Source organism: Acipenser ruthenus, chromosome 22 (assembly GCF_902713425.1).
Source record: "Acipenser ruthenus chromosome 22, fAciRut3.2 maternal haplotype, whole genome shotgun sequence".
Taxonomy (NCBI): Eukaryota; Metazoa; Chordata; class Actinopteri; order Acipenseriformes; family Acipenseridae; genus Acipenser; species Acipenser ruthenus.
The window spans coordinates 273,161-299,293 of NC_081210.1; the positions used below are offsets into that span (position 1 = coordinate 273,161).

At 45.6% G+C, this 26,133-nt stretch overlaps 3 protein-coding genes across 4 annotated transcripts; 2 read left to right on the forward strand and 1 right to left on the reverse strand.

Annotated features, from left to right (window-relative positions):
* Positions 1 to 949: 949 nt before the first annotated feature.
* LOC117973628 (thioredoxin domain-containing protein 11-like) lies at positions 950 to 12,916 on the forward strand. Of its 2 annotated transcripts, none has more exons than XR_004664086.2 (12): positions 950 to 1,377; positions 2,070 to 2,286; positions 3,972 to 4,069; positions 4,429 to 4,558; positions 4,725 to 4,818; positions 5,384 to 5,496; positions 5,913 to 6,113; positions 6,490 to 7,102; positions 7,483 to 7,628; positions 7,785 to 7,959; positions 8,516 to 8,596; positions 11,574 to 11,629. XR_004664086.2 is itself a non-coding variant. In XM_034926558.2 (12 exons), exons 1-12 carry the CDS (start codon positions 1,253 to 1,255, stop codon positions 11,779 to 11,781), a joined length of 2,139 nt encoding a protein of 712 aa, XP_034782449.2. In that variant the 5' UTR covers positions 954 to 1,252; the 3' UTR covers positions 11,782 to 12,916. The 2 variants fall into 2 exon arrangements, 1 of the variants encoding a protein (XP_034782449.2); XM_034926558.2 differs by having other exon boundaries at positions 954 to 1,377; positions 7,847 to 7,959; positions 11,574 to 12,916.
* On the reverse strand, positions 12,327 to 17,894 carry snn (stannin). Its single transcript, XM_034926575.2, has 2 exons — positions 17,718 to 17,894; positions 12,327 to 14,845 (listed from the first exon to the last, which is right to left on the reverse strand). The coding sequence occupies exon 2, from the start codon at positions 14,711 to 14,713 to the stop codon at positions 14,450 to 14,452; it is 264 nt and encodes an 87-aa protein (XP_034782466.1). The 5' UTR covers positions 14,714 to 14,845; positions 17,718 to 17,894; the 3' UTR covers positions 12,327 to 14,449.
* A 2,023-nt stretch (positions 17,895 to 19,917) lies between these two features.
* Positions 19,918 to 24,448, forward strand: litaf (lipopolysaccharide-induced TNF factor). Its single transcript, XM_034926761.2, has 4 exons — positions 19,918 to 20,042; positions 22,645 to 22,851; positions 23,264 to 23,420; positions 23,867 to 24,448. Exons 2-4 carry the CDS (start codon positions 22,653 to 22,655, stop codon positions 23,973 to 23,975), a joined length of 465 nt encoding a protein of 154 aa, XP_034782652.1. The 5' UTR covers positions 19,918 to 20,042; positions 22,645 to 22,652; the 3' UTR covers positions 23,976 to 24,448.
* Positions 24,449 to 26,133: the final 1,685 nt, after the last annotated feature.

Consider the following 26,133-nt stretch of genomic DNA (forward strand, 5'->3'; position numbering starts at 1 on the left):
CTGAATGCGTGCTGCACAGTGTGGGGCTCCTGGTTCGTTTGTTTCTCAATGCGTGCTGCACAGTGTGGGGTTTCTGAATGCGTGCTGCACAGTGTGGGGTTCCTGAATGCGTGCTGCACAGTGTGGGGTTTCTGAATGCGTGCTGCACAGTGTGGGGTTTCTGAATGCGTGCTGCACAGTGTGGGGTTTCTGAATGCGTGCTGCACAGTGTGGGGTTCCTGAATGCGTGCTGCACAGTGTGGGGTTTCTGAATGCGTGCTGCACAGTGTGGGGTTCCTGAATGCGTGCTGCACAGTGTGGGGTTTCTGAATGCGTGCTGCACAGTGTGGGGCTCCTGGTTCGTTTGTTTCTCAATGCGTGCTGCATAGTGTGGGGTTTCTGAATGCGTGCTGCACAGTGTGGGGTTTCTGAATGCGTGCTGCACAGTGTGGGGCTCCTGAATGCGTGCGGCACAGTGTGGGGTTTCTGAATGCGTGCTGCACAGTGTGGGGTTCCTGAATGCGTGCTGCACAGTGTGGGGTTTCTGAATGCGTGCTGCACAGTGTGGGGTTTCTGAATGCGTGCTGCACAGTGTGGGGCTCCTGGTTCTTGTAATTGCACCACGCCTGGGGTCAATTAGAACTGGATCCGTTTCACCCAGAACAACGAAGATTTAAAATCATAACCCAAGGAGTTGACTGATGTTAAGTTTTGGCGTATTTTAAGCAGGCTTACAGATGGTGCTCGTATATTTTACTGTTCATTCTTCATCAGTTCAATTTCTATGAACTATACAGTTTTGTATTCCTTTGTGAATGTGCATTTTGTTGAAGCTGACGGCGTGTAAACCCACCCCACATTCATACCCTGGCTGCTTGCAGTACGTTTTTTGTCCAATAAGCAGGCACCGTAATCTCTTTAAACAGCCTATCAAACCAGGCACAGTTAAAGTTTGGGACTATCTCAAAAGTGCGTAACTCAAGACTGTCACGGTAGTTAAAAGGCTCCTATTTGCAACCATCATCGACTCTGTTTTACATTCTGTTTCCTAGGAAGCACTTCAGCGATCAACCCTAAAACTACTTTGCTGCTGAAGCCAAAGCGGAAGCATTGGGGGAGTACGTGGCGGAGAGGGGTTTGTCTGATACACGCCGGGGTCTGAGGGCTTGGAGTCGGTCACTATTCAAATAAAGCGGGCTGTGCCAAAGGGACCTAGTTCCCTCCCCCTGTCCGGTGTCGAGTTTATAAATGGGAGTGACGGGTTGAGCTCGGAATGCTGCTCCGGTTGCGGGGTTCTCTCCGGCAGGTGGTGAATCAGATGGCCCGGAGACCTGCATTGCTGTGCGGAGCCATCGTGCTGAGCTGCAGCCTGATTCTTGCAATAACGTTCACCTGCAGGTAACGCACGATCTCAGTTTCGCGTCCTCTCTGTATACCACAGGAAGGGGTCTGAAAGAAAGGTGCATACGCTCCTCTGACTGAAGCGACAGTAAACATCACAAACATCATCGTGCTTAATAATAATAATATGATGTACTGTAGCTGTATAATATGTGTTCAACTCTCACACATTAAACCACAACAAACACTGGAACGGTTAAGTATTTAACAAGGTATCTTTAAACGTTGTTACCGGTCAGTTATACACTATTTTGCAGTGCAGAACAATACACAGTCGTGATATTTAATCGCATTATTCATAACGCGCTAGTTGTTGACTACAGAAGTGGTCGTGTATTACAGAAGTCTGTGTGATCGCTGACGGCGACGTGTCTCTCTTGAGTTGTATTTGCGGCCGCTGCTCTCACGCAATGTGCGTCAGTTTTGACCCTTTCGTGCATTGCATATTGAAAATGATCAAAAGTAGTTTTGGACACATTAATTTTTTTTTTTTTCATTGAAAATGGTTTCAGTTTTTTTTTTTTTTCCATTGCTTAATATAAGAGAGGTGGTGGAGGGGACATCCTCAAATGAGGCACTCATAGCATGCATTTACCTCTTCCATAAAGACTACACGTTTTCTTTTTTTATATCCGTCCCCATATGAGGTCGCAAACCTGCTTTGTTTACCTCGTACTCTGTTTCGACAGTGAGACGAAGCAGGTCGTGTTACCCGCTCAGCCGCCGGCGCGGTTCTTCTCTCCCGGCGCCCCGGTGGTGGACCTGTACCTCGGGCAGCTGGACGAGGCGGAGTCGCTGCGCAGCGCCTCCGAGGTGTCGCTGCTCTATTTCTACGCTCCCTGGTGCGGGCAGTCCATCTCCGCCAGAGGAGAGATCGAGAAGGTCGCCAGGAAGCTGGCAGACCAGGTAACTAACTGCTGCTGTGACTGACGTTGTGTCACCACGGCGGCAGTAAACAAAGTGAATGTATTGGTTGTTTTTTTTTTTTTATCAGACAAGATTAAATAGGCTCTCGGAGTGTGTGAGTCATTTGTATATAACATTAGTGATGACATTACCTAGTCATGTTGCTGAAGGAGACTCTTCTTCACACAGAGAGTGGTGAGGGGATGGAATGGGTTATCTAGTCATGTTGTTGAAGGAGACTCTTCTTCACACAGAGAGTGGTGAGGGGATGGAATGGGTTATCTAGTCATGTTGTTGAAGGAGACTCTTCTTCACACAGAGAGTGGTGAGGGGATGGAATGGGTTACCTAGTCATGTTGTTGAAGGAGACTCTTCTTCACACAGAGAGTGGTGAGGGGATGGAATGGTTTACCCAGTCATGTTGTTGAAGGAGACTCTTCTTCACACAGAGAGTGGTGAGGGGATGGAATGGGTTACCTAGTCATGTTGCTGAGGCAGGATCACTGGGATCCGTTAAGTTTTGAAAACAATCAGCTGCTGGAAGCGGACGAGCACTGATGGGGTGAAAGGCCTCCTCCTGTTCTTGTGTAAACAGTAGAGCACTGCTGCGCTGTTTCACGCGTTTGTCCCGGTGGAGCTGTGGAGTGCTGTGCTGCTTCATGTGTTTGTCCCGGTGGAGCTGTGGAGTGCTGCGCTGTTTCACGCGTTTGTCCCGGTGGAGCTGTGGAGTGCTGCGCTGCTTCATGTGTTTGTCCCGGTGGAGCTGTGGAGTGCTGTGCTGCTTCATGTGTTTGTCCCGGTGGAGCTGTGGAGTGCTGCGCTGCTTCATGTGTTTGTCCCGGTGGAGCTGTGGAGTGCTGCGCTGCTTCATGTGTTTGTCCCGGTGGAGCTGTGGAGTGCTGCGCTGCTTCATGTGTTTGTCCCGGTGGAGCTGTGGAGTGCTGTGCTGCTTCATGTGTTTGTCCCGGTGGAGCTGTGGAGTGCTGTGCTGCTTCATGTGTTTGTCCCGGTGGAGCTGTGGAGTGCTGCGCTGCTTCATGTGTTTGTCCCGGTGGAGCTGTGGAGTGCTGTGCTGCTTCATGTGTTTGTCCCGGTGGAGCTGTGGAGTGCTGTGCTGCTTCATGTGTTTGTCCCGGTGGAGCTGTGGAGTGCTGTGCTGCTTCATGTGTTTGTCCCGGTGGAGCTGTGGAGTGCTGCGCTGCTTCATGTGTTTGTCCCGGTGGAGCTGTGGAGTGCTGCGCTGCTTCATGTGTTTGTCCCGGTGGAGCTGTGGAGTGCTGTGCTGCTTCATGTGTTTGTCCCGGTGGAGCTGTGGAGTGCTGTGCTGCTTCATGTGTTTGTCCCGGTGGAGCTGTGGAGTGCTGTGCTGCTTCATGTGTTTGTCCCGGTGGAGCTGTGGAGTGCTGTGCTGCTTCACGCGTTTGTCCCGGTGGAGCTGTGGAGTGCTGTGCTGCTTCATGTGTTTGTCCCGGTGGAGCTGTGGAGTGCTGTGCTGCTTCATGTGTTTGTCCCGGTGGAGCTGTGGAGTGCTGTGCTGCTTCATGTGTTTGTCCCGGTGGAGCTGTGGAGTGCTGCGCTGCTTCATATGTTTGTCCCGGTGGAGCTGTGGAGTGCTGTGCTGCTTGATGTGTTTGTCCCGGTGGAGCTGTGGAGTGCTGCTATAACACTGTGGTTTCTCTTTGCAGGTGCAGTTTGTAGCTGTGAACTGCTGGTGGAACCAAGGGAAATGCAGGAAGCAGAATAACTTCTATCACTATCCCGTCATATACCTGTATCACAGAAGGTGAGGGAGGAGCAGAGCGGGGCACGGTTTGGGAATTGCAGGAGTGGGAATGAGACTGGAGCTGCACTGCAGTTGGGATGGTCACACCTGGGTTCCCCGATGAAGTGACTAACATGGGATTTAGCAAAGTGCATAGATATTTTTACAGGGTGTTTTTCTTCCACAAGGGGGAGCTGTTACTCTCTTGCAGAGGTTTGTAGTGTCTGCTGTGTCCCTGAATGACAGTCCTATGAGTTGCACTGTGCCCCTCTCTCTCTCTTTCTCTTGCACATGTTTGTAGTGTCTGCTGTGTCCCTGAATGACAGTCCTATGAGTTGCACTGTGCCCCTCTCTATCTCTCTATCTCTCTCCTTGCACAGGTTTGGCCCCATTGAGTACAATGGTCCCATCACGGCTGCCTACGTGGAGAAGTTCATTCGCAGGGTGATCACTCCTCTCCAGTATGTTCCTTCCCGGGCCGGACTGCAAGACTTCTTGTCTCATTATGAGGTATCTTACTTTCTTGAGTTTCTTTTTTTTTTCCCATTTAGCATACAAAAAACAGATGCTGCCACCGTGCAGAAGTCGAGACGTTTGAAGACGTTCAATTCTAAAGTTTACACTCTTAGGAAATGAAGTGACCCCAGTGCTAACCCTGCTCCCTGCTCTCTCTCAGCCAGGGGTTCTGGGGTACTTTGAGTTCAACGCCTCTCCACAGCCCCCTGGGTACCTGACCTTCCTCACCTCGGCTCTGCAGGCTCTCAGGAGAGGTAAGGGGTCGGTCTGCAGCTGCTTTAGTGAGGAGACCCGCGCTAGTCCTGCACCCAAGCCAAGCAGCACTGTGTGATAATGAAAGGGGGAGTCTGCAGTACGTCCATGTGTTTGTCCCTTTAACTAATGCGCTGGTGTGTGTGTCGGGTATACTGTTTGAAATGCCTGAAGCAATGCTATCCGGCTCAGAGTGGTTTTTGTAGGAGGGTCTCATGGCTTCACAATGTGAGCACGACTGATGAGGTTGCTACGGGATACACACACTCAGCCAATGAGCGTTTTCTGTTCTTCAGGGTATATGAAGAGTGTTGTTGGATCATGTAGGATGAATGCACCACTCAGAAGGTTGGTCCATATGTGAATTAGTTTTAAAAAAATACAATGAAATAATGTACATTACCATGCATCTGCAGTGATTGAGCCAGTGGCATGCAACATTGGCATTTCTTATTGAAGCATTTATTTTAGAATTGGTGTGAAGCAAAGGGCTCTCCCTAGAGCTGCTTGCACCCCCATCTCTCTCTCTCTCTCTCTTTCTCTCTCACCTCCTTTCTGTGGTTTCAGATTTCCAGGGTGTCATGCGTTTCGGGGTGATAACAAGTAAGCGGGTGGCAAAAGCAATTTCACTGGACGCTCCCGGGACAGTCTACATGCACAGACACTTCAACACGTCTCTGGTGAGTAACAAGAAACCAGCCTTCAAAACTGGGACTGCTCACTCCTTGCAAAACCACACGTTGCTGAGACACAAATACAGAAAAAGCATGCAAACACTAAGCTTATAAGGGAATGTGCTTCACACTGTCTCCTCTGGCTCACTTGTTTGTTTCCATGCAGACACTAAGCTCTGGGAATGTGCTTCACACTGTCTCCTCTGGCTCACTTGTTTGTTTCCATGCAGACACTAAGCTCATAAGGGAATGTGCTTCACACTGTCTCCCCTGGCTCACTTGTTTGTTTCCATGCAGACACTAAGCTCTGGGAATGTGCTTCACACTGTCTCCTCTGGCTCACTTGTTTGTTTCCATGCAGACACTAACTAAGCTCTGGGAATGTGCTTCACACTGTCTTCTCTGGCTCACTTTCCATGCAGACGTTCCCGAGCCACGTGCTGAACTTCACCTCGGAGAACATCTGCCGCTGGGCCTTGGAGCACCGGGAGCGGCTGGTGCGCTGGCTGCGTCCTCACGGAGGGAAGAGCCGTGCTCTGGAGCAGGAGCTGAGGAAGGGGGCCGCGCTGCTCATCTTTCTGCCCTTCGACCCGATGGCCCCCAGCCAGCCCCTTGTAGAGGAGGTGAGGGGACCAGTCACTGCTGAGCACTGCACCCGAGCCAGCTGCTTCTAATAGAGGCTCCACTGGGATGTCTAATCCAGTGGCACTGTGGCATTCAAAAGAGCCCGGACTAAAAGAAGTGAATTCCTGTTGCAATGAAAGAAACATTTTCTCCAAGCAGGTCTCGGTCCCAGAGTGTTGGGAGAGATGGAACTCCACAGGGTTAGAAATAGGATTTGGAGTAAGTAGCTCTGAGAACCTAGCCCAGAGTCCCTCTGTCTTTCATAATGTATGGGGAGGGGAGATGCTATTCCTTGGTAAGCTGTCATGCAGTCAGTACCAGGGGGTTCTGTTATAAAAGAATAATCTCTTCCTTGTGTCTTTGTTGAATTGGCAGGTGGCAGAGATTGCTGTGCAGTATCACAGCTGCAATGGCTCATCCTGGCCTAGCTTCATGGAGCCGGAAGTGTGGGGAAAGCCTGGCTCCCTGAGCAGAGCCCCCTGCTGCAACACGCTGGCTCTCCCGCACTGGCTCTCCGTCTCCAGGACTCATAATGTCTGTGAGCTCTGCCTCGACCAGGCCCTCGGGCCCCGGCCTTGCCCCTCCCTGGACTCGCTGTACCTCCGAGAGGACTCCTTCACACAGCCCCTCTCCGGGAAGGTGCAGTGCAGCCACGTACTGAGCTCCTCCTGCCCCCTGGACTACTACACTGCCTGCTGCTGGAGTCTCAGCAAGGGCTCCTCTACACAGCAGGATAGGCACGCTGCGCTGCCTCACATTGAGGACCGCGGCTCTGCTTCTGCACACAGCGCTGTCACAGGGCTCAAGTGTAGGACTAACAAGACCCTGAACTTTTACTTGCTGGACTCAGGGCTGCACTGGGAGTTTGCCAGGAGGCTGGGCGCCCCCGAGAACACCAGCATGATGGGGTTTGCCACTGTGCTGAACCTTCAGGATGAGGTGCACCACGTCCTGAACCAGGAGCAGGGCATTGTGAGAAACACACTGGGTATGTTCCACAAAACACAACATTGAGGGACCTGACAGCAGTGGAGTGGAGACAGTGCAGCACGTTCCTAACTGAGCTGTGCCAGGTTACAGGTTACAGAATACTTGGAGCTCACATGAATTGTGCATGACATGTTATCAAACATCTAATTGCAGATGTGGTCAAAAAGGAACATTTTTGCAGTTTAGTACGCATGGTAAACAATATTCAAAAGAACACACACACACACAATAGGACACAAACAGGAAAGAATTAAGTGGCATTAGTACTCAACTAAACAACACAAGCAACATTTTTATACCTGTTTTACTACAGAGCTTTGTGTGTCTCTGTTGGTTTCCGCTGCACGTAGCAGTCTGCCTGTTTCTGTTGTGTTTCAGAGTCCTTCATTCAGAACTACAGCACCCCCTACAGTCCGCTGCAGAGGCACCTGGTCGGGGAGGCGGCGCGGGAGCCTGTGGGAGAGTCTTTGATCACCGCGGTGACCACTCAGACATTCCACAAAGCAGTGATGGACCCTGAAAAGGTGCTTTTTAATAATTCTCTTACCCTGGCAGAGAAATCGCTGCCAGCCCATTGGTGGTTTCGTTATCTGGTCCTGATGACTGATTTAACATTCGCTTGTTGGGTAAAAGAGATCCTTCAATTGCAACGCAGAATGAAAGGTGTGTTTTAAACACAGGGGGGCGCTGTGTTTGGAAGCTGTTCTCTGCCTGCCTGTGCTGATGGATCGTTTGCTTGCAGGACGTCCTTCTCTTCTATTACACTCAGTGGTGTGGTTTTTGCTCCGCTCTCAATCACGTCATCATCCAGCTGGCCCGTCTCTCCCTGTCCAACCCGAGACTGGCGGTGTGCAGGTAGGAGGCAGGACGAGGACACACAGGGACACAGACAGTCCTTGTTAGACGTCCTCGAAAATGTGTCGACACTACACTGCATACAGCTGTGCAATCTCAAGACTGCCACGTTGCAGGTTACACTGTATATATAAACATGCATTTGTGAAGAGTTTCAATCTAGATTGAACACTGAGGTTGACAAACTGTCTTCCTGTCCTTTTCCCACATTTTTTTGAGCAAAGAAACAGGCCGTGCGTGCGACTGGACGTTAACAAGAGAGGGAATTCTGAGACAGTTAACGAGGGAGGGAGTTCTGAGGCAGTTAACGAGAGAGGGAGTTCTGAGACAGTTAACGAGGGAGGGAGTTCTGAGGCAGTTAACGAGGGAGGGAGTTCTGAGGCAGTTAACGAGAGAGGGAGTTCTGAGGCAGGTAACGAGGGAGGGAGTTCTGAGGCAGTTAACGAGGGAGGGAGTTCTGAGGCAGTTAATGTGTCAGATTAAATCTTCATATAAATAAACAGCTAAACATAATTGTGTAAATAACTTTTTTTTTTTTTTTTTTTAATTCTTTTAGAATAAATGCTGCCAAAAATGATCTCCCGTGGGAGTTTATGGTGGACCGTTATCCAACCATTCTGTTCTTCCCGAGCGACAGGTAATGTGCATGGCTAATAATAATAATAATAATAATAATAATAATAAATGGCTTACCTGAGTGGAGAGTTTCTTTAATAGATCTTGTGTTGGAAGCATTTTATCAACGGATCCTTCAACTGAAGCGTGACCTTGTTCCAATTGTGTTTGCACTGTGGGGGGGGGGGGGGGGTTGCAATGCTGGGGGTGAGTGTGCAGTGCCAGGGGGGGAGGGTTGCAATGCTGCAGTGCAGAAAACAAAAAGGCTTTGTGACCGCAGTGAAGGTTACCCAGCCCCTGAGTCAGAGCAGACATCGGTACACACCACTGAGTCAAGCTGACCAGTTAGGACTGCTGTGTGTCGACGTGTCGAGATGTCTGCACTGAAACCAGTGCTTTCCAGCGTTTAAAAAGGTGACATTTATTTGGCAAATAGGTCGATATTTCCAGTGCTTTGCACAGTTTAATGATCTCATCACTGATGCTGTGACTCCATTACTAAAAAGAAGTCACTTTGAAATCCAAAAATAAACCTACAGCTGTATCCTACACCCAGCCCCGCGCTGCTACACTTGAATCAGGTGATCAGCTGTATCCTACACCCAGCCCCGCGCTGCTACACTTGAATCAGGTGATCAGCTGTATCCTACACCCAGCCCCGCGCTGCTACACTTGAATCAGGTGATCAGCTGTATCCTACACCCAGCCCCGCGCTGCTACACTTGAATCAGGTGATCAGCTGTATCCTACACCCAGCCCCGCGCTGCTACACTTGAATCAGGTGATCAGCTGTATCCTACACCCAGCCCCGCGCTGCTACACTTGAATCAGGTGATACTCAAACAGTCCATGCAAGATTAGTTTTACTTCCAAGGATTCAAGTGGACGGCCTGATTTTCCACAAACATTTTCAAGTGTAGAACTTGCAGAATGCTGTCTCCGAATTCCGAACTCCATGATAGAAAGGGTTCTTTATTCAGGGTCTGATTTTGCTAAGCTTTTGAATGAGTTTGCTCGATTAGATTTTTTTTCCTCGAATCAGAACATTCCCAGCTGAGCATTACTAAAGGGCAGTGTAGCAGATGTGTAGAGGCGTGTGCAGGGATGCCTCGCATGCTGTAAAGTACAGTTTCAGAAGAAGAGTGACACGTGTGTATTGGGTTGAGTGTGGCTGCGGGGATGTGATGCATCAAGCAGACTGAAGCAGTGTGCTCTCCTCTCCTCTCCTTGGAGCTTTATTGTTACTGTGTGGATTTTCATGTTCACACTTTTGAACTGGTTTCTGTTTTAGTGATTAAGACAGACGACGTCCGTGCTTTTCGTGATGCTGTGAATTCAGTACAGTGCTGTGCTTGTTGCTGTATGTGTTGGCAGCAGGCAGCAGGCATTGTGCTGCAGTGATTCAGAGGCACACAGACAAGCTCCCACAAGCGAGGCTATTATTAACAAGTAGGGCACTGCTGATGTCAGGTGGGCGTTTATTTGATGAGTTACATCTCTTAACTGCCTGCCTCCCCATCTCACTCGCTCTCGCTCTCTCTCTCACTCGCTCTCTCGCTCTTTCTCTCGCTCGCTCTCTTGCTCTCTCTCTCTGCTTCCTGTTTTGGATGCAGCGCTGCTGTTATGCAAGGTTGATGTGATTCACAATCATGAGTCTGTCCCTGCAGCACAGAGCCAGTGGAAGGGGAAGGGGGGAGGAGAGAGGGTTGTTCATGAAAGCAGACACACTCTTCCCTGGATGATGACACTGCCCTTCATGTGTTGAGATTCCTCACACTGCTGGTTTAAAATAGATACTGACATTTATTTTCTTTTTTCAAAAGCTAAATCGAGGCCAGCTGCAGCTACATGAGTATACATGCAGGCTGTAGTGAAAAACATACTGCATTCCTCAAGCAGAGGTTAAGCAGAGTGCATGCAGTGTAATAATTAGCCGAGGCACCCTGGTGAAATGGCTGGTTACAGAATGCCTATTCCACAGCCCTGTGCATGCTTTCTGCAGTCAGATTAATGAGATTGGTTTTGAAAACCACAATGGCTTGCTTAGATAACTGAGGTTAGCTAATACGAAACCAGAAGCCTTTTGGTTTTTTGGTTTGTTTTTTCCCTCCTCAGTGGTGCTGTCAATACAGAATCAAAGCCGGAACCAAACACAGCGATTGCACAAAGGTTTTTTTTTTGTTTGTTTGTTTAAACCAGGAAAAAGCGAAATTTCAGAAGTTGTGAGTGCCATGCCTCTCATCTCTGCTGAAGTTCCCTTCTTTATGTGCAGCAATGCTGAACTCCTCCCTGAATCGCTCCCATGTGATACTCCTCACACACAGGGCCAGGGTTCAGCTGCATTGCACAGAGCAGTGGTGCTCCTCGCACGCAGGGCCAGGGTTCAGCTGCATTGCAGAGCAGTGGTGCTCCTCACACACAGGGCCAGGGTTCAGCTGCATTGCACAGAGCAGTGGTGCTCCTCGCACGCAGGGCCAGGGTTCAGCTGCATTGCACAGAGCAGTGGTGCTTCTCACACACAGGGCCAGGGTTCAGCTGCATTGCAGAGCAGTGGTGCTCCTCACACACAGGGCCAGGGTTCAGCTGCATTGCACAGAGCAGTGGTGCTCCTCGCACGCAGGGCCAGGGTTCAGCTGCATTGCACAGAGCAGTGGTGCTTCTCACACACAGGGCCAGGGTTCAGCTGCGTTGCAGAGCAGTGGTGCTCCTCACACACAGGGCCAGGGTTCAGCTGCGTTGCAGAGCGCAGTGGTGCTCCTCACACACAGGGCCAGGGTTCAGCTGCGTTGCAGAGAGCAGTGATACTCCTCTGTTAAATTAATGACTCCTTTATTTCCTCTGTTGCTTTGCCGTGTAACACAGAGTTGAAGGTTGAATAGTAAATACCAAGCAGTCATCTCTATACTGCAGCTAGCGCTTGAAACCAGAGTGTGACCTTGACAGAATGTCAGCTCTGGTTACGCTGCTGCACACAGTATTTATTTGTATTTACTGTTCAGGAAACACCTCAGCGTGAAGTATCCTGAAGACGCTCCCATCACCCTCCCCAACCTGGTCCGATTCGTCCAGCGGCACAGCAGCCCGCTCCGCTCCTCCTCGAGAGAAGGAACCGCTGCTGCAGAAGCGGTCTCCACCAGACAGCAGGGCAGACACACGCCAGGGAGAGTCCGAGAGCAGCGTCACACGCCAGCAGGGATCCCCTTGTGAATGAGACTCGAGGGGGAGACGCAGCCAGACTCTTCCCAGCATCCTCTCAGTTTTACAATTGGCTGCTGATGGACAGCACACATTTTGATTTTGGAAGATTTTTTCTCTGGAGATAATTGTCATTTATGCAATGTTTTTTCTGTAATGTTCCAGAACTTGATGATGATGATGATAACATAATATACCTATTTTTACAAGAAGTATCTGTTCTGTTTATAACTGTTCAGGTAAAAAAAAAAAAGAATGAAATGCTGCATTTGTTTACACATTGGATTTTGCACAGATTTTTTTTTTTTATACAAATGAAACTGTAGGTTAATTTACTCCGATTTTGAGATGTTTGCTTATCTTCAGCTTTTTGTAAAGATGAAAGCTACAGAATAAATATCAATTGCTTAAAATAAATGGTGGTGTTGGCAGAACGGTGGAGTAAAGGAAATAAGATTTTATATTTGTCCAGCAATGATTTAAAGCATGTCCATTCAGACTTGCATTTCATGAGGAACGGACTGTAATGTAGAACAGAAATGACTTGCAAGCATATGGAAAGTACCTACAAAGTTTTATTGAGTTACAGAAGGTACAGAAACCCATGAGAGCAGATGGAGAGAGACAACATGTAGCAGATTACACTCTCGCAACGCAATCCCAGCACAGGGAACACAGCGCTGCGGAGACTGCCAGCAGGTAAAGGGTTAATAACGCTGACACACTGAGAAGCCAATGAAGTTTTCACATGCACACTTTCCTCAATGCAGCTTAGACATGCCCATTTCACCTACAGCAATGCTGTCCTCTTGTTCATGTGTCTCTTAATGAAATCTCATTTCAAATACATTCGGGTGAACGACCTTGGCCGTTTTTGCTTTTTAAAAAAGTTCAACATAATTGTTAGTAATCTCACAAAGCAACGGGCAGTCTAATAGTTTATCAATCCTTCAGTATCATTGTTCATGTTCCTCACGAGCGCACATCAGACAGATACCTGCCTGTAAAGTTAACCCGATTTCATAACCAGTAAAAAAGGCTTCATTCTCAGTGGGATCTGCCGGTAAAAATACATGCATATTTAAAACCTGAAGTCCAAGGATTGGTTGCTATTAGCAGGGATTCATTTGTTAGTTTATCTTAGTAATGCAGAGTGGGGGTAGAAAGGACTTTATGAACAATGACTCAAGAGTTCAAACTTCATCCAAAATAAGACCACGTTGGTCATCTCTCAGTTAAGAACAATAGCAAACGTACTGTATTTCAATTCCAGTTTCAGTGGAAAAGGCATCAATATAAAAACAACATACTCTTACCTATCTTACTGTCATATCATTTCAACATGCTTTTCTCACTGTAAAGGAAACGAGACTGCTCAGCCAACCCAAGGACCTCCAGGGACTTTCCAGACAGTGGGGTTGGAAACCACGCCCCAGCCGTCCTTCATGAGTCCTGGAGGGTAAGAGCTGGGCAGCGTCCTAGCAGAGGGCAGCACAGAAAAACAGCAGCTACTGTACTCCAAACCTAGCAGGATTCACAGAAAAACCAGCAGCTACTGTACTCCAAACCTAGCACTATTCACAGAAAAAACATGACGATTCTGTAAACACACGTTCTCAGAAATATTAAGGAAAATAAAAAAAAAACTGGTTGGCTAGACATTGACATGCCCTGACTGAAGAACTTAAGGCTGAGGTGATGCATCGCATCGTTTGAACACTTATCGATAGTCAAGCCTGTGCATCGTTTCTGGTTAGAGGTTTTAACAAAGGGAAGTTTTATTTTTTGGGGGGATTTCAGCGCACAGTTCCCTCGCTCCCCTCAAGTGTGATTCTCTGAACCTGCGTATGGACTGAGCTCCCCCTTTTTAAAAAAAAAAAAAAAAAAATCAGTGGGTTTTGCTTTGACCCTCAAATGGCACAAATCAACAAGGATAAGGTAAGAAAATGATGACATCTTTTTTTAGTTTTGTTACTGTACGCACAAACTGATGTAATTTAATGAGTAGAATAGTTTTTAACTTTTTACTAGCACTGTTGCACAGTAATCCACAGCTCCATGTGCATTACTGCTGGATTTGTTTATACCCTTTCACAACGTCGAATCGATGCATCGGCTTTTTTGGAAAAAAGATATTGATGGTTAAAAATGATACATTGCCCCAGCCTTAGAAGAACACAAAAAATTAAAATCCACACACACACACAATTGTCCTCTGGTTAAACATAATTGCCTGCCTCATTTTCTGATTAGTGTCTTTGATGTTTTTTGCTGTCTCCTCCAGTTCTCGATTCTTTTTGTTCTATAGTTCACAAGTTACACAGCATCTACAGCAGTAGAAGTGGCCTCATCAAAAGACTCGGCTGAATATGCAAGTCTGACATTCAGTGCAGAAAGAATGACAGAAATGCTGGCTAAGAGTCTTTTTTATTTATTTTGTCCAGGCAGTGCAGTGCAGGCATTTCCTTCTATAAACTCTCAAACTGTGAAGCCACAAGACACTGTCTGCCCACCTCCAGAGAATCTGTGTCAGCCTAGTCAAGGGAGAACAGAGTCTTCAAGAAAGAAAGCTACCTTGGATCTTCACAGCGCTGCTTGGGACAGACAGAACGAGTCTTGAGATGGTGGGGAGGTGGAGGTGTCGGGGGCTGGGTTTGGCGTGGGGTCGAGGGGTTCAGAGTTAACTGTGACTCTCCGTGCCATTGGGGGTCAGCTTGGTTTTCCTCTCCACTCGCGGCCCCTTGGCAGAGTACTGCACCAGCAGGAAGGGCTCTTTGGTCTCCCCCTCCCCAACGATGCTCTCCTCATCCTCGGACTGGCCGATGCGCTGCAGCCGCAGGTAGCACCAGCAGCCCAGTATCAAGGCCCCCAGCGCAGCGATGGCGATCAGGATCACGATCACGGTGACCACGCCCGTGGTGGGGCTGTGATCCACAATCGACATGACCGGAAACAAACAGAGACAAAGATCCGAAGCAGGTCAAGCAGAAAGGGTTGGAATGGGAACCGGTGAGGCACCCAGGGCTGGACAGCCTGCGGATGTCAGCGGTTAGGAGTTTCAGGGGAAAAAAAAAACCTGGAAAATAGAGAAGAGGAAATTAAATCTGGGAAGAAGAAAACAAACAAGAAAAAGACGGAATTTTTTATGGTTTGTTAACCAAGCACACCGATTGCACAAAGTTTTACAAAGCTCATTGAGATGAATCATCATTTCCAAGAGTCCTGCTTCCATTGAGAACTACACAGCTGTGTTACAATTAAACAGTCCTGAACTCTGAGCTGCAGCAACACTGAAACACAGCTGAACCCTGAGCTGCAGCAACACTGAAATACAGCTGAACTCTGAGCTGAAACAACACTGAAACACAGCTGAACCCTGAGCCGCAGCAACACTGAAACACAGCTGAACCCTGAGTTGCAGCAACACTGAAACAGACCTCCTTGAAGCTGGTGAAGCTGTCGACACAACTTCCTGTGCTGTTAGAACTGGCTACCAAGCAGCGTGTACCGATGGCGTGCTGCCTGTGGTGGAGGAGTGCTGCTTCATTCCATACAGCCACACAGAAGCACATGAACACTAACAGAATGGAATCCCATCATTCTCTGGGAATGTTCCGGAATGCACGGAGAGAAGCGGATTGAAATCACTGGAAGGCATTCCGAGCAGGCTGTCTGTCCTCCGCTCTACTGTGATGTGAAGGGAACAGCTGAGACACCAAACACACACACTGGAGAGCAAGCACAAGCCAGCCAGCATGGGGCTCTACTCAAACACTAACACAAGCCAGCCAGCATGGGGCTCTACTCAAACACTAACACAAGCCAGCCAGCATGGGGCTCTACTCAAACACTAACACAAGCCAGGCAGCATGGGGCTCTACTCAAACACTAACACAAGCCAGGCAGCATGGGGCTCTACTCAAACACTAACACAAGCCAACCAGCATGGGGCTCTACTCAAACACTAACACAAGCCAGGCAGCATGGGGCTCTACTCAAACACTAACACAAGCCAGCCAGCATGGGGCTCTACTCAAACACTAACACAAGCCAGCCAGCATGGGGCTCTACTCAAACACTAACACAAGCCAGCCAGCATGGGGCTCTACTCAAACACTAACACAAGCCAGCCAGCATGGGGCTCTACTAAAACACTAAACAGGAACACAAACTGCAAGAACCCAATTAAAGCAGACGGATGCTGCAGACTCCAGGCTCCCAATCTGCAGAAGAGGGGTTATTGATTTCGAGTCATGCCACATATTTATTTCATTCACTTTAGCTCAGGGCCAGAAAGGTTTTTACAATGACTTTCATAGGAGCATGAACCGGATGTCAGCTTCAGGAGTTCTGCAGTTAACAGCAATGTTATTGTACATGATCAGCACAGCACTGTCAGCTAGCGGAGTAGCATGAGCAGAGGCATATAAAAGCACTTCCTAAAACTCTTCTGCTGAGGAATCAGGTTTCTGTGCCACTGTCGCTAAAGGACTGTACCGTCGCAGAGTCTACCCCTGAGAGCACCATCCTGGCTTTGTTTGTGCTTTCTGAATGCTCATTACTAACCCACGTCCACCAATGTGTGACTGTGCCACGTGGGGACTGGCGTGGAGACCATGGTGCTCCCTGCACATCTCCCCGTCCCATACGCTGATTCAGTGTTAGGCCACGCTGGCTGCACATGGCACACGTCTTCCACGCCCTGTGCGAGGGCTCTTCACTGGTACTGCACGCGTCAGACACGGATTCCAGTCCCAGCTACGTGTTTTCCAGTTTGGGTTTTGCTCGTTGTTTTTTTCTGATCTCACTTGCGGCTACACAGTCACACACACCTTCGGGGAATGTAAACTAACAGGACTGTCAACAAGCTTCCTGATAAAGTACATTATGTAATAACTGAGAATGTGGTAAAGCGAGCTGAAGGGGTCTATCACTGTCCAAACCACCAATCCACCGCTACTGCACAGCCCTTTCACCCACGCCAGCTTTCAACAGCAGCTTGATTAGCCACAGTGTGTAAGTAACAAGCTCAGGTGTAAAACCAAGACTGGATCAAACTGCAATGCAATGGGAGTCTTATTGCCATCCCTGCACTGTCAGACTTGCACAGTATAGAGCACACGTCATTCCTATACGATGTGATATATGCGTCTTCTCAACGCGAGAAACGCGCACATCACGCACTGCTGTTTTTTTAAAAAAAAACATATAATCAATGGTTTCTATCCCTAGATATGTGAGGACTTGTGAAAATGAGCGTGCAGCTATACTGTATATTATCTGGTGCTTGTACAGGACGGAGGAATGCGCATTTTGAACAGGCTGTCGGCACCCGCACATATCGCACAGCATTTGCTTATATTATATTACACACGCGTTCAAATGCTGCGTGTTCCGCTCAAAGGCAATACGGGTCTTAATATGAGATGTGTAATGCACAGCCCGGCCGCGAGCATCTTACAATAAATACATTTGAAATGAAACTATAAATACTGTACATGGCTGTCCTAACGAATCCGAGTCGAATCTGCAAAAAAAAGGAGACGGACATCCTACCACTGCAACATCCGTGCAGCTCCGGTGTAATAACGGATCCGGTCCGCTACACGCACCCTGCAACAACAGCCAAGAGCTACTACATAAAATACAAGACGCAACACGTCCAGGGTGTGAGTTCAGAAACACACGCACGCACGCACACTAATAATATCCGTATTAATAACTGTGTGAAGAGAACAGAGACCGTTGCTTGCCGTTCTGCGCAGACGCTGGACTGCCTTGACTGTTATAACATGCACCTTTAAAAATCTTTAAGCGATTTCTCCATCTCGAATACCCGATCGGTTTAACAAAAGCAAAACTCCTCATCCCTGCTGCATTAAAATAATAAAATAATAATAATAACAAAAAATAAAAATAACACGATGAATTACAATTCAAATGCTCACCGTGTTATTGCTGTTGTGTGAGACGGTGCGTGTGCTACTCCGCATCAAAGCTAGCAGCGATGAAGGCTTGGCTCTGCTTCTCGGGAAGGTGCAAATCCATGCTGTGTTTGTTAATTCTTCACGCAGACAAAAACAGACAAAAGCCTCTCTCTCTCTCTCTCTACAGCGACACATTAGCATAACCCCGCCCTCTGCATTGTTTCATTGCGCCCGAATAAGAGAATTGGTATGACAGACAAGGCTGCCGGCCAATGAAATTGAACGAAAGCATTAGCAACATGACGAAAGGAAAAGATTAGCCAATCAGCAATGAGGTTGCACTGGAAAATCCCCAAAAAGCATAGCGCAACAAAGTAACCGTGTACGTGACCTCTAACAACGTTCCACAAATTATTAAAAAACAAACAAAAAAAAACATTAAAATTAAGAGATGGTTATGGATTTAGATGCGTCAAGAAACAAATACGGCTGGTGTTTAATTTATGTATAAAATTGAATAATTATGAAAACCGAGAGGAGAGGGAAATTGAAACCGAGAAAGGGATTTTACATGGAGTGCAGATGCGGCGCTGATAAGCGGTTTCTGGTGCCCCCTGCTGTTCATAATGGGTAGTGCAGGTAGTGAAATTCAGCTTGTATATCAATATCTTTATTTTATATAGCGCCTTTCATAGTGGAGCACCATCACAAAACGCTTTACAAGATAGTGAGGAACAATGCAAATACATTAAATACAGTGAAATACAGGGCATAGTCCATTAAATACAAACAGTAAAAACAATGCAAATACATTAACTACAGGCATATTACATTAAATACTGGGCTAGGATGTCAATTCTAAACACTGTGGATGCGTGTGTCATACAGAATCATACGAAGAAGATGGAGTGAAAAACCTGAAATAGCAATTTGAACAACAGCTAATAACAGATATCAGGCTTGAAGAGCATTGAAAGCAAGAGAGAACAAACGGGTCTTGAGAGTTGATTTGAAGTGAGCGACTGTGGGAGCTGCACACACTAAAGCTGGGAGAGTTCACAGTACTCTCCTGGTTATAGTGCAATATATATATATATATATATATATATATATATATATATATATATATATATATATATATATATATATATATATATATAGCTCAAAGAGCCAGCTGCCCAACGTTTCGATATGTTGTACATATCTTTCTCAAGGGAGCCTGTGTTTGAATCAAAACATTGGAGGTATTTATAGGTTTTTGACGTCATGACAACTACTTGTTATTGTTTACATTCAAATCCATGATTTATTCTTACATGATGTAATGGTGTTCTATATATTGTGACATCATTTTTACTTCTATCTTTGAATCTGTATTAATTCTAATTAACACCACTTTATATAAACTTATATTTTTATTATATCATGCAATGCTGGCTCTGAGGATCAGTCTTGATTTGGCCTCCCCAGCGCATCAGCATGCACAACTTTTGAATGAATTTTGTTTATTTATTTAAATGTTATATATTTATTGAAGTTAATTAGTTCATTCTTTTCTGTTGAGTCCCGCTGGCATAATCGTGTTCAGTCTATTTATCCATTTACTTTCTTTTATTCTTCTATATGTCGCATTGTCTAATTTGAGCTGTTCTAATACTACAAACTTTACATCATTTATGTCATGTCCCTGACTGGTGAAGTGCTGTACTATTGGATCATTCATTTATATATATATATATATATATATATATATATATATATATATATATGTTTTAATGTATTTTAAGAATGTATCAGACATGTCTTTATATTTGAACGGGGGATAAGGTTAATCCGAATCATTTCAAAGAGAAACCAACAGTTCTACTTAATGACCACACGGTGGCAGCATTGGACAAGGAATAGAAAAAGCTAAAGTCATACCTGTCTCGCACTACCCATTGTAAACCACTTGTAATATGATACAAAATAAAATTGCACTCAAAATTTATAGTCAAAATAAAGGACGACTGTTGGAAATTATTGATATCTCGTGGTAGCAATGTATAAAAAAGTCCAAACAATAATATATATATATATATATATATATATATATATATATATATATATATATATATATATATATATATATTAAACAAGGGTCTGTGCATTATTAAATTATTCAGCAGTGGTATAATTATCAAAGCAGGTTAAAGACCCACCCGCGCTGTTTACTGGACGGACTACGTCAGGGTGGATGATTTAAATTAGGGGGTGTTTCCTGCAGAACGTCAAGACGGGACACCGAGGAAATATCTCGCCTCTTTTCCTGCGGATTTGTTGAATTGCTTGGACGCTCGTTTACAGGTTTGTGCCCCAAACGTTGTGTTTTCTGCACGAGTGTGTTTGTGTGTTGATGCTGTATATGATTACAAAGTAAGTAAAAGTTACAGGACGGCAGCTCCGTGGTGGGTTACATGCATTACCGAATGCTGTCCAATTAGATCATATTTGAAACATTAGCTCTAACAAGTTAAATATACGTTGAACAAATGGTTGTGGTACATAAAAGGGGGGGGACTGCTATAGTTTGATATACAAATTGGGAGTAAGTAAGTTCGAGCATCATACACTCGTTAGCGGTTCCGACCCATTTTGGAATCGTTGCGGTCCTGCCCCATGTCCTGTAGATACTCTGGGGCGCAGGAGAGGACTAAGCTGTGTGTCGTTTACCGGAATCCGTGTAGGTATCATATTACCGGACTGGGCGTGTGCGCACAAACAAAGAAACAACACGCAGGCCTGAAGAGTGATGTCAGTATCAAGGGGCTTCTCGATTCACAGCCACCCTTTGAACATTACAAAACTCTGCAACAACGCGGTGGCTCTGTGTGTCGATGGCAGGCATTGAACAGAATGAAACGTGTACTCTCCTGTATTGTGAGATTTCAATTAGCGTGACTGATGCAAACCATAACGACACACAGCAGTGTTAGTGTCTACTTTAAAACAGGGCAGAGTGAACCGTGGCCCGCCTATTGCCAGAGATTTAGTTTTGTTTAATAATTTTCTTAAGCGTTTCATCGACCCAGTTCGGCCTGCATCCAGGCGTTCAAAGGAATAGAGGAGGGCTACTCAACCCTGCTCCTGAAGGTCCTCTATCCCTCCTGGTTTTTCTTCCAACTGTAAATTACTTAATTGGACCAAAAAAAAAAAAACATGACTTGATCCCAACCCTGGTTTCAGGTTTCATCACAATGAAATGAGCAGCTCTCTGAAGATATAGGGAGATATATAAAACCTGGATCCAGCGCCATTGCTCGATTCCAGGCATACAGAAGCTCCGCTGATGTGATTGCTCAAGGATCTCAGAACAAGAGAACGCCGGGCACTTGCACTCTGAATGCAGCTGAGAGAAAACGTGCACAAGACGTGAAGATCCGACTTTACTCTAATGAGGAAATAGGGCGAAGCTTCATCGGCTGCCCATCGTGAGGGGTGTTAATAAGCATGGTTTGCACTAGGGGTCAGCAGAGTTCAATTATGTCAGCACTGTACGAGAAAGCCATTGAGTGCTCAATTTAATCAACACAAAAGTGAAGTTCTTCTTCTGTCCTGGTTATCAGGATGATCAAATCATATTCAATACGAACAGTACCAGCAGTCAGTGTACTGTTAATAGAGCATCATGTACTGATGTGGAAACAAGTCATTGTTACAAAACCAGGACACACCCACGATGTGGCAAGCAGGAAGTCCTTTTGTGTCATTAAAGCGTCCTGTTCCTTTTGTGTCATTAAAACGTTCTGTTCCTTTTGTGTCATTAAAACGTTCTGTTCCTTTTGTGTCATTAAAGCGTCCTGTTCCTTTTGTGTCATTAAAACGTTCTGTTCCTTTTGTGTTATTAAAGCGTCCTGTTCCTTTTGTCAGAAGTGAAAGCTTACATTTTAAAAGTGTACAAATAAACTGAACTGTCTAGTTGGCTCAGATTGCAGAAGTAGAGTCAGGCTGCGGACAGCAGGGATGTGTTGCCTCTGTTGGGCTCGTGACAAAACATACAGTAAAAATGCAGGTGTGTCCACGGGTGTCCACAGAATTAATTCTAGGGGGGGGGCAGGGTGTTTAAAAGTAGTCGGGTAACGTGGTTATGTATTGCATAATAATTCTTCTGAGCCTCATTTACATTAACAACTCAGACTTCACACGTAGGAGAGGGAGAATGCCTCTAGGAGAAAATTAGAGGTACCAGTAGTCAATTATTTTTTTTATTTTTTTGTAAATTCAGATTCCAGGGGGGCATGTGCCCCCGTTTGCACCTCCCTGTGGACGCCCGTGTGTGTGTTGTTCTTGATAATGCTACAGCTCTCTCCACTTAATGCTGAGCATATTTTTTACAGGTATGTCGAAGTAAACTGTGCCTCAGTCTTGCCGATTTTCAGAGCGCTTACAAATATATATTTATATATATATATATATATATATATATATATATATAAAAATCCTAAACGGCGTAGTGTTTTACTAACCATTTAACCTAAACATGTCCTGTTTAATGAGGACCTGGCGTTTATATTCTAATTTCTATCCAGTATTGTAAACCGCTGCGATTTAATTCTGTATGTGAAAAGCAATACACCATTCGAAATAAATACAAAAGTCAAATATAAAGACGACTGTAAATACTAGACTAAGCTGACTTCTTCAATGACAAGTGTGTGTTGACAGCAGAAGGGTTATACATGTATATCAGATACAGGCTTACACCTTGTTTGCTTCCAGGGTTCCTTCGAGAGATCAAGTCCTATCTGCAGTTAACGCAGTCAGGAGTTTGTTTTACAGGGTTCCTTCGAGAGATCAAGTCCTATCTGCAGTTAACGCAGTCAGGAGTTTGTTTTACAGGGTTCCTTCGAGAGATCAAGTCCTATCTGCAGTTAACGCAGTCAGCAATTTGTTTTTTTTGCCCAATCAGGTGAAAACATGGCCAGTGCACCCCCAATGGATGCCACCACTCCCCTAACAGGACCCATGCCTCCTTCATACGAAGACACGATGAAGGGGTCCTATCCCTATTACCCTCCCAACCCAGGGTACCCTCCCCAGGGACCGGAGATGGGAAAGATCAACCAGCCACCATACCCGGTACAGCCAATGCACCCCCCCATAACTAACCAAGCGGGTGAGTGGGACCCGAATTCAATCTTTTTATTCACTAGTTATTTTTATAGTTGTTTGCCTTTTCTCACAGTTTTGTACACACTCCCCTCTAAATGTATAGAATTTTTAACCATTGACACAAAATGTGAAGTATTGAGGTTTAAGGTAATTTATTCTAAGACCTTTTCATATGCGGATTAACCCATTAAGTACAAAGTACATTTCTTTGAAAATAAATACACAAGCTGTATTTATGTAATTTGATACATTACATTTAGACTTTTGCTGTTAACAAAATTAGAGTAAGTTATCATATCAATTTATTTGAAGAGAATTCAAGTAGCAGGTAGAGCAGATTTGTTTTTTTCCTGATTGGTTGCAGAGATTCCTAATCGGTTATGAAGTGTTTACCCCACCCCCATTCTCCCATGCAGTGTCGATGCAGACGGTCATGGTGCAGCCCAACGTGATTTTCAACGACCGGCCTGTGCAGATGAACTGCCCAGCTTGTCAGCAGCTCATTGTGACTCGGCTGGAGTATACATCCGGGACCCTCACCTGGTTGCTGTGCGGAGTATTCGCCATTGTGGGGTAGGTACAGCAGCAGGGGCAGAGCGGAGGACTCCCCATCGTGGGGTAGGTACAGCACCAGGGCCAGAGCGGAGGACACCCCCATGGTGGGGTAGGTACAGCAGCAGGGGCAGAGCGGAGCACTCCCCATCGTGGGGTAGGTCCAGCACCAGGGGCAGCGCGGAGGACACCCCCATCGTGGGGTAGGTACACCCCCATCGTGGGGTAGGTACAGCACCAGGGGCAGCGCGGAGGACTCTCCAGTGTAAATAGTATCTGTACGTTTTATAGAAGTGCACAAACCACGCTAAAATATATAAAATATGTACACTGACTGAGATTTCCTTGGCGCACCCACACACAATTTTAAAAGGCTGCATGGTTCTCGATTCTGAATATATCTGGATTAGTGATTTCAGTGAAGAGTGTATTCATTAATGAAGCGTGTGCCTTTCTGTTCTGCGCAGGTGCCTCTACGGTTGCTGCCTGATCCCCTTCTGCATCGACGGTGCGAAAGACGTGAATCACTGGTGTCCAAATTGCAACAGAGTCATTGGACACCACAGGCGCCTGTAGCAGACCACAGATTATTCATCACTCCCTTTTCAAGAGCTCTAGCTGTCGGGGCAGGAGAAGGAGGGAAAGGGAGAGAGGCGCGTGCATCTAAAAATCACAACGTACCCAATTTCCTTCCTTAACGAGGGAACCACGACACTAATGAATACAGTTTAGACAGACCGCCTACAAGCTGCCCCAGCCTGCAGCCTTAAAACCTTTAACTGGGGTCTATTGTTTATAGGATAGTGTTAAAAAAATCTGGAGTCAGTTCCTCAGCAATCAGAACCCCAACAGATTGTACCCTGGCATATATATATTATTATCTCTATATATCAAATCTACTTTGCTAAACGAAATAAGCGAACATTGCAATTATTACTGCAGTGTTTTGTGTTGAGTTTCTTCATCACAGTTTAGTGGCTTTTTGGGTTTTGTTTTTTAAGAACATTTAAATAAGCATGTGCAATTATTTGAATGGGCTTTAGGAAAAAGTCTAATGTTCGCATGTTATCCTATCCTATAGAGACCTGTGCTCCTGCATTGCCAATGAAACTGACTCCTCTGTAGTGTGCTAGACTGTCCTGCTGCAGCCTAGTTGCTGTATTCACATATTACAGACACAGAACCAACATTAATCACAATCACATTTTCATCACCACCTTATCTTAAATATTTTGTTTACCTATCAAGTGCCTTTTTCACAACTTTTTTGGTTTCTTGGCTGTAAAGTATCAATTTTTCTTTTTTTTTTAAACTAAGATAACATTTTGTACGATATATTATTTTTATGTAACGTAAATATATAGTTTATTCTTGTATCTGTATCTCGTTCCATGTTTTCTTTAAAGCTCTGGTGCTATAAAAATGTAACAGGACGATGGTTGGTGTTCAAAATGCACAATCCTTTCTCTGCCAATTCAAACGCGTGTTTGTGTCCTTCATTCAGTCATTCATTGTGTTCTTCTGTATTGAGGAAGAAATAAAACAAAGCCACAGTTGACAGTGCTCGGACCCAGATTGGTTAAAACTACCATCATCAGCTACCAGGGCAATTCCGGTTAATCAGAGTGGTATTGTGATTAGAAACCTGACAACCAGTGCATGTTCTTACTCTTAAAAACACCTGCTCCATTTATCTTCTCAATGATCTGCTTTGATTGGCCACAGCCGGGTATTATTTGTGCTGGATTTCATCAGATACTCCTCTGTAGGGGTTATCCCAGGATTACCAGGGATTAAGAACATAAGAAAGTTTACAATCGAGAGGAGGCCATTCAGCCCATCTTGCTCGTTTGGTTGTTAGTAACTTATTGATCCCAGAATCTCAAGCAGCTTCTTGAAGGATCCCAGGGTGTCAGCTTCAACAACATTACTGGGGAGTTGGTTCCAGACCCTCACAGTTCTCTGTGTAAAAAAGTGCCTCCTATTTTCTGTTCTGAATGCCCCTTTATCTAATGTCCACTTGTAACCCCTGGTCCTTGTTTCTTTTTTCAGGTCGAAAAAGTCCCCTGGGTCGACATTGTCTATACCTTTTAGGATTTTTAATGCTTGAATCAGATCACCACGTAGTCTTCTTTGTTCAAGACTGAATAGATTAAATTATTTTAGCCTGTCTGCATACGATACGCCTTTTAAACCCAGGATAATTCTGGTCGCTCTTCTTTGCACTCTTTCTAGAGCAGCAATATCCTTTTTGTAACGAGGTGACCAGAACTGAACACAATATTCTAGATGAGGTCTTACTAATGTATTGTAAAGTATTAACATTACTTCCCTTGATTTAAATTCAACACTTTTCGCAATATATCCAAGCATCTTGTTGGCCTTTTTTTATAGCTTCCCCACATTGTCTAGATGAAGACATTTCCGAGTCAACATAAACTCCTAGGTCTTTTTCATAGATACCTTCTTCAATTTCAGTTTCTGCCCTATGATATTTATAATGCACATTTGTATTGCCTGCGTGCAGTACCTTACACTTTTCTCTATTAAATGTCATTTGCCATGTGTCAAAATGTATCGAAATGTCCTGAACCTTGATAACAAATCACTTTGTGTACATTTTAAACTTCACTTCTTTTTTTAAGTAACTTTATGTACACAGCACTTAAACCACATTATATATATATATATATATATATATATATATATATATATATATATATACACGTACGTG

Coding starts and splice junctions, on each gene's coding strand:
- snn (XM_034926575.2), bottom strand. CDS start 14,713: ATGTCGATTGTGGATCACAGCCCCACCACGGGCGTGGTCACCGTGATC.
- litaf (XM_034926761.2), top strand. CDS start 22,653: ATGGCCAGTGCACCCCCAATGGATGCCACCACTCCCCTAACAGGACCC. Junction 22,852..23,263: donor CCCCATAACTAACCAAGCGG/GTGAGTGGGACC, acceptor TCTCCCATGCAG/TGTCGATGCAGACGGTCATG. Junction 23,421..23,866: donor GGAGTATTCGCCATTGTGGG/GTAGGTACAGCA, acceptor TGTTCTGCGCAG/GTGCCTCTACGGTTGCTGCC.
- LOC117973628 (XM_034926558.2), top strand. CDS start 1,253: ATGCTGCTCCGGTTGCGGGGTTCTCTCCGGCAGGTGGTGAATCAGATG. Junction 4,070..4,428: donor ATATACCTGTATCACAGAAG/GTGAGGGAGGAG, acceptor CTCCTTGCACAG/GTTTGGCCCCATTGAGTACA. Junction 4,819..5,383: donor TCTGCAGGCTCTCAGGAGAG/GTAAGGGGTCGG, acceptor CTGTGGTTTCAG/ATTTCCAGGGTGTCATGCGT.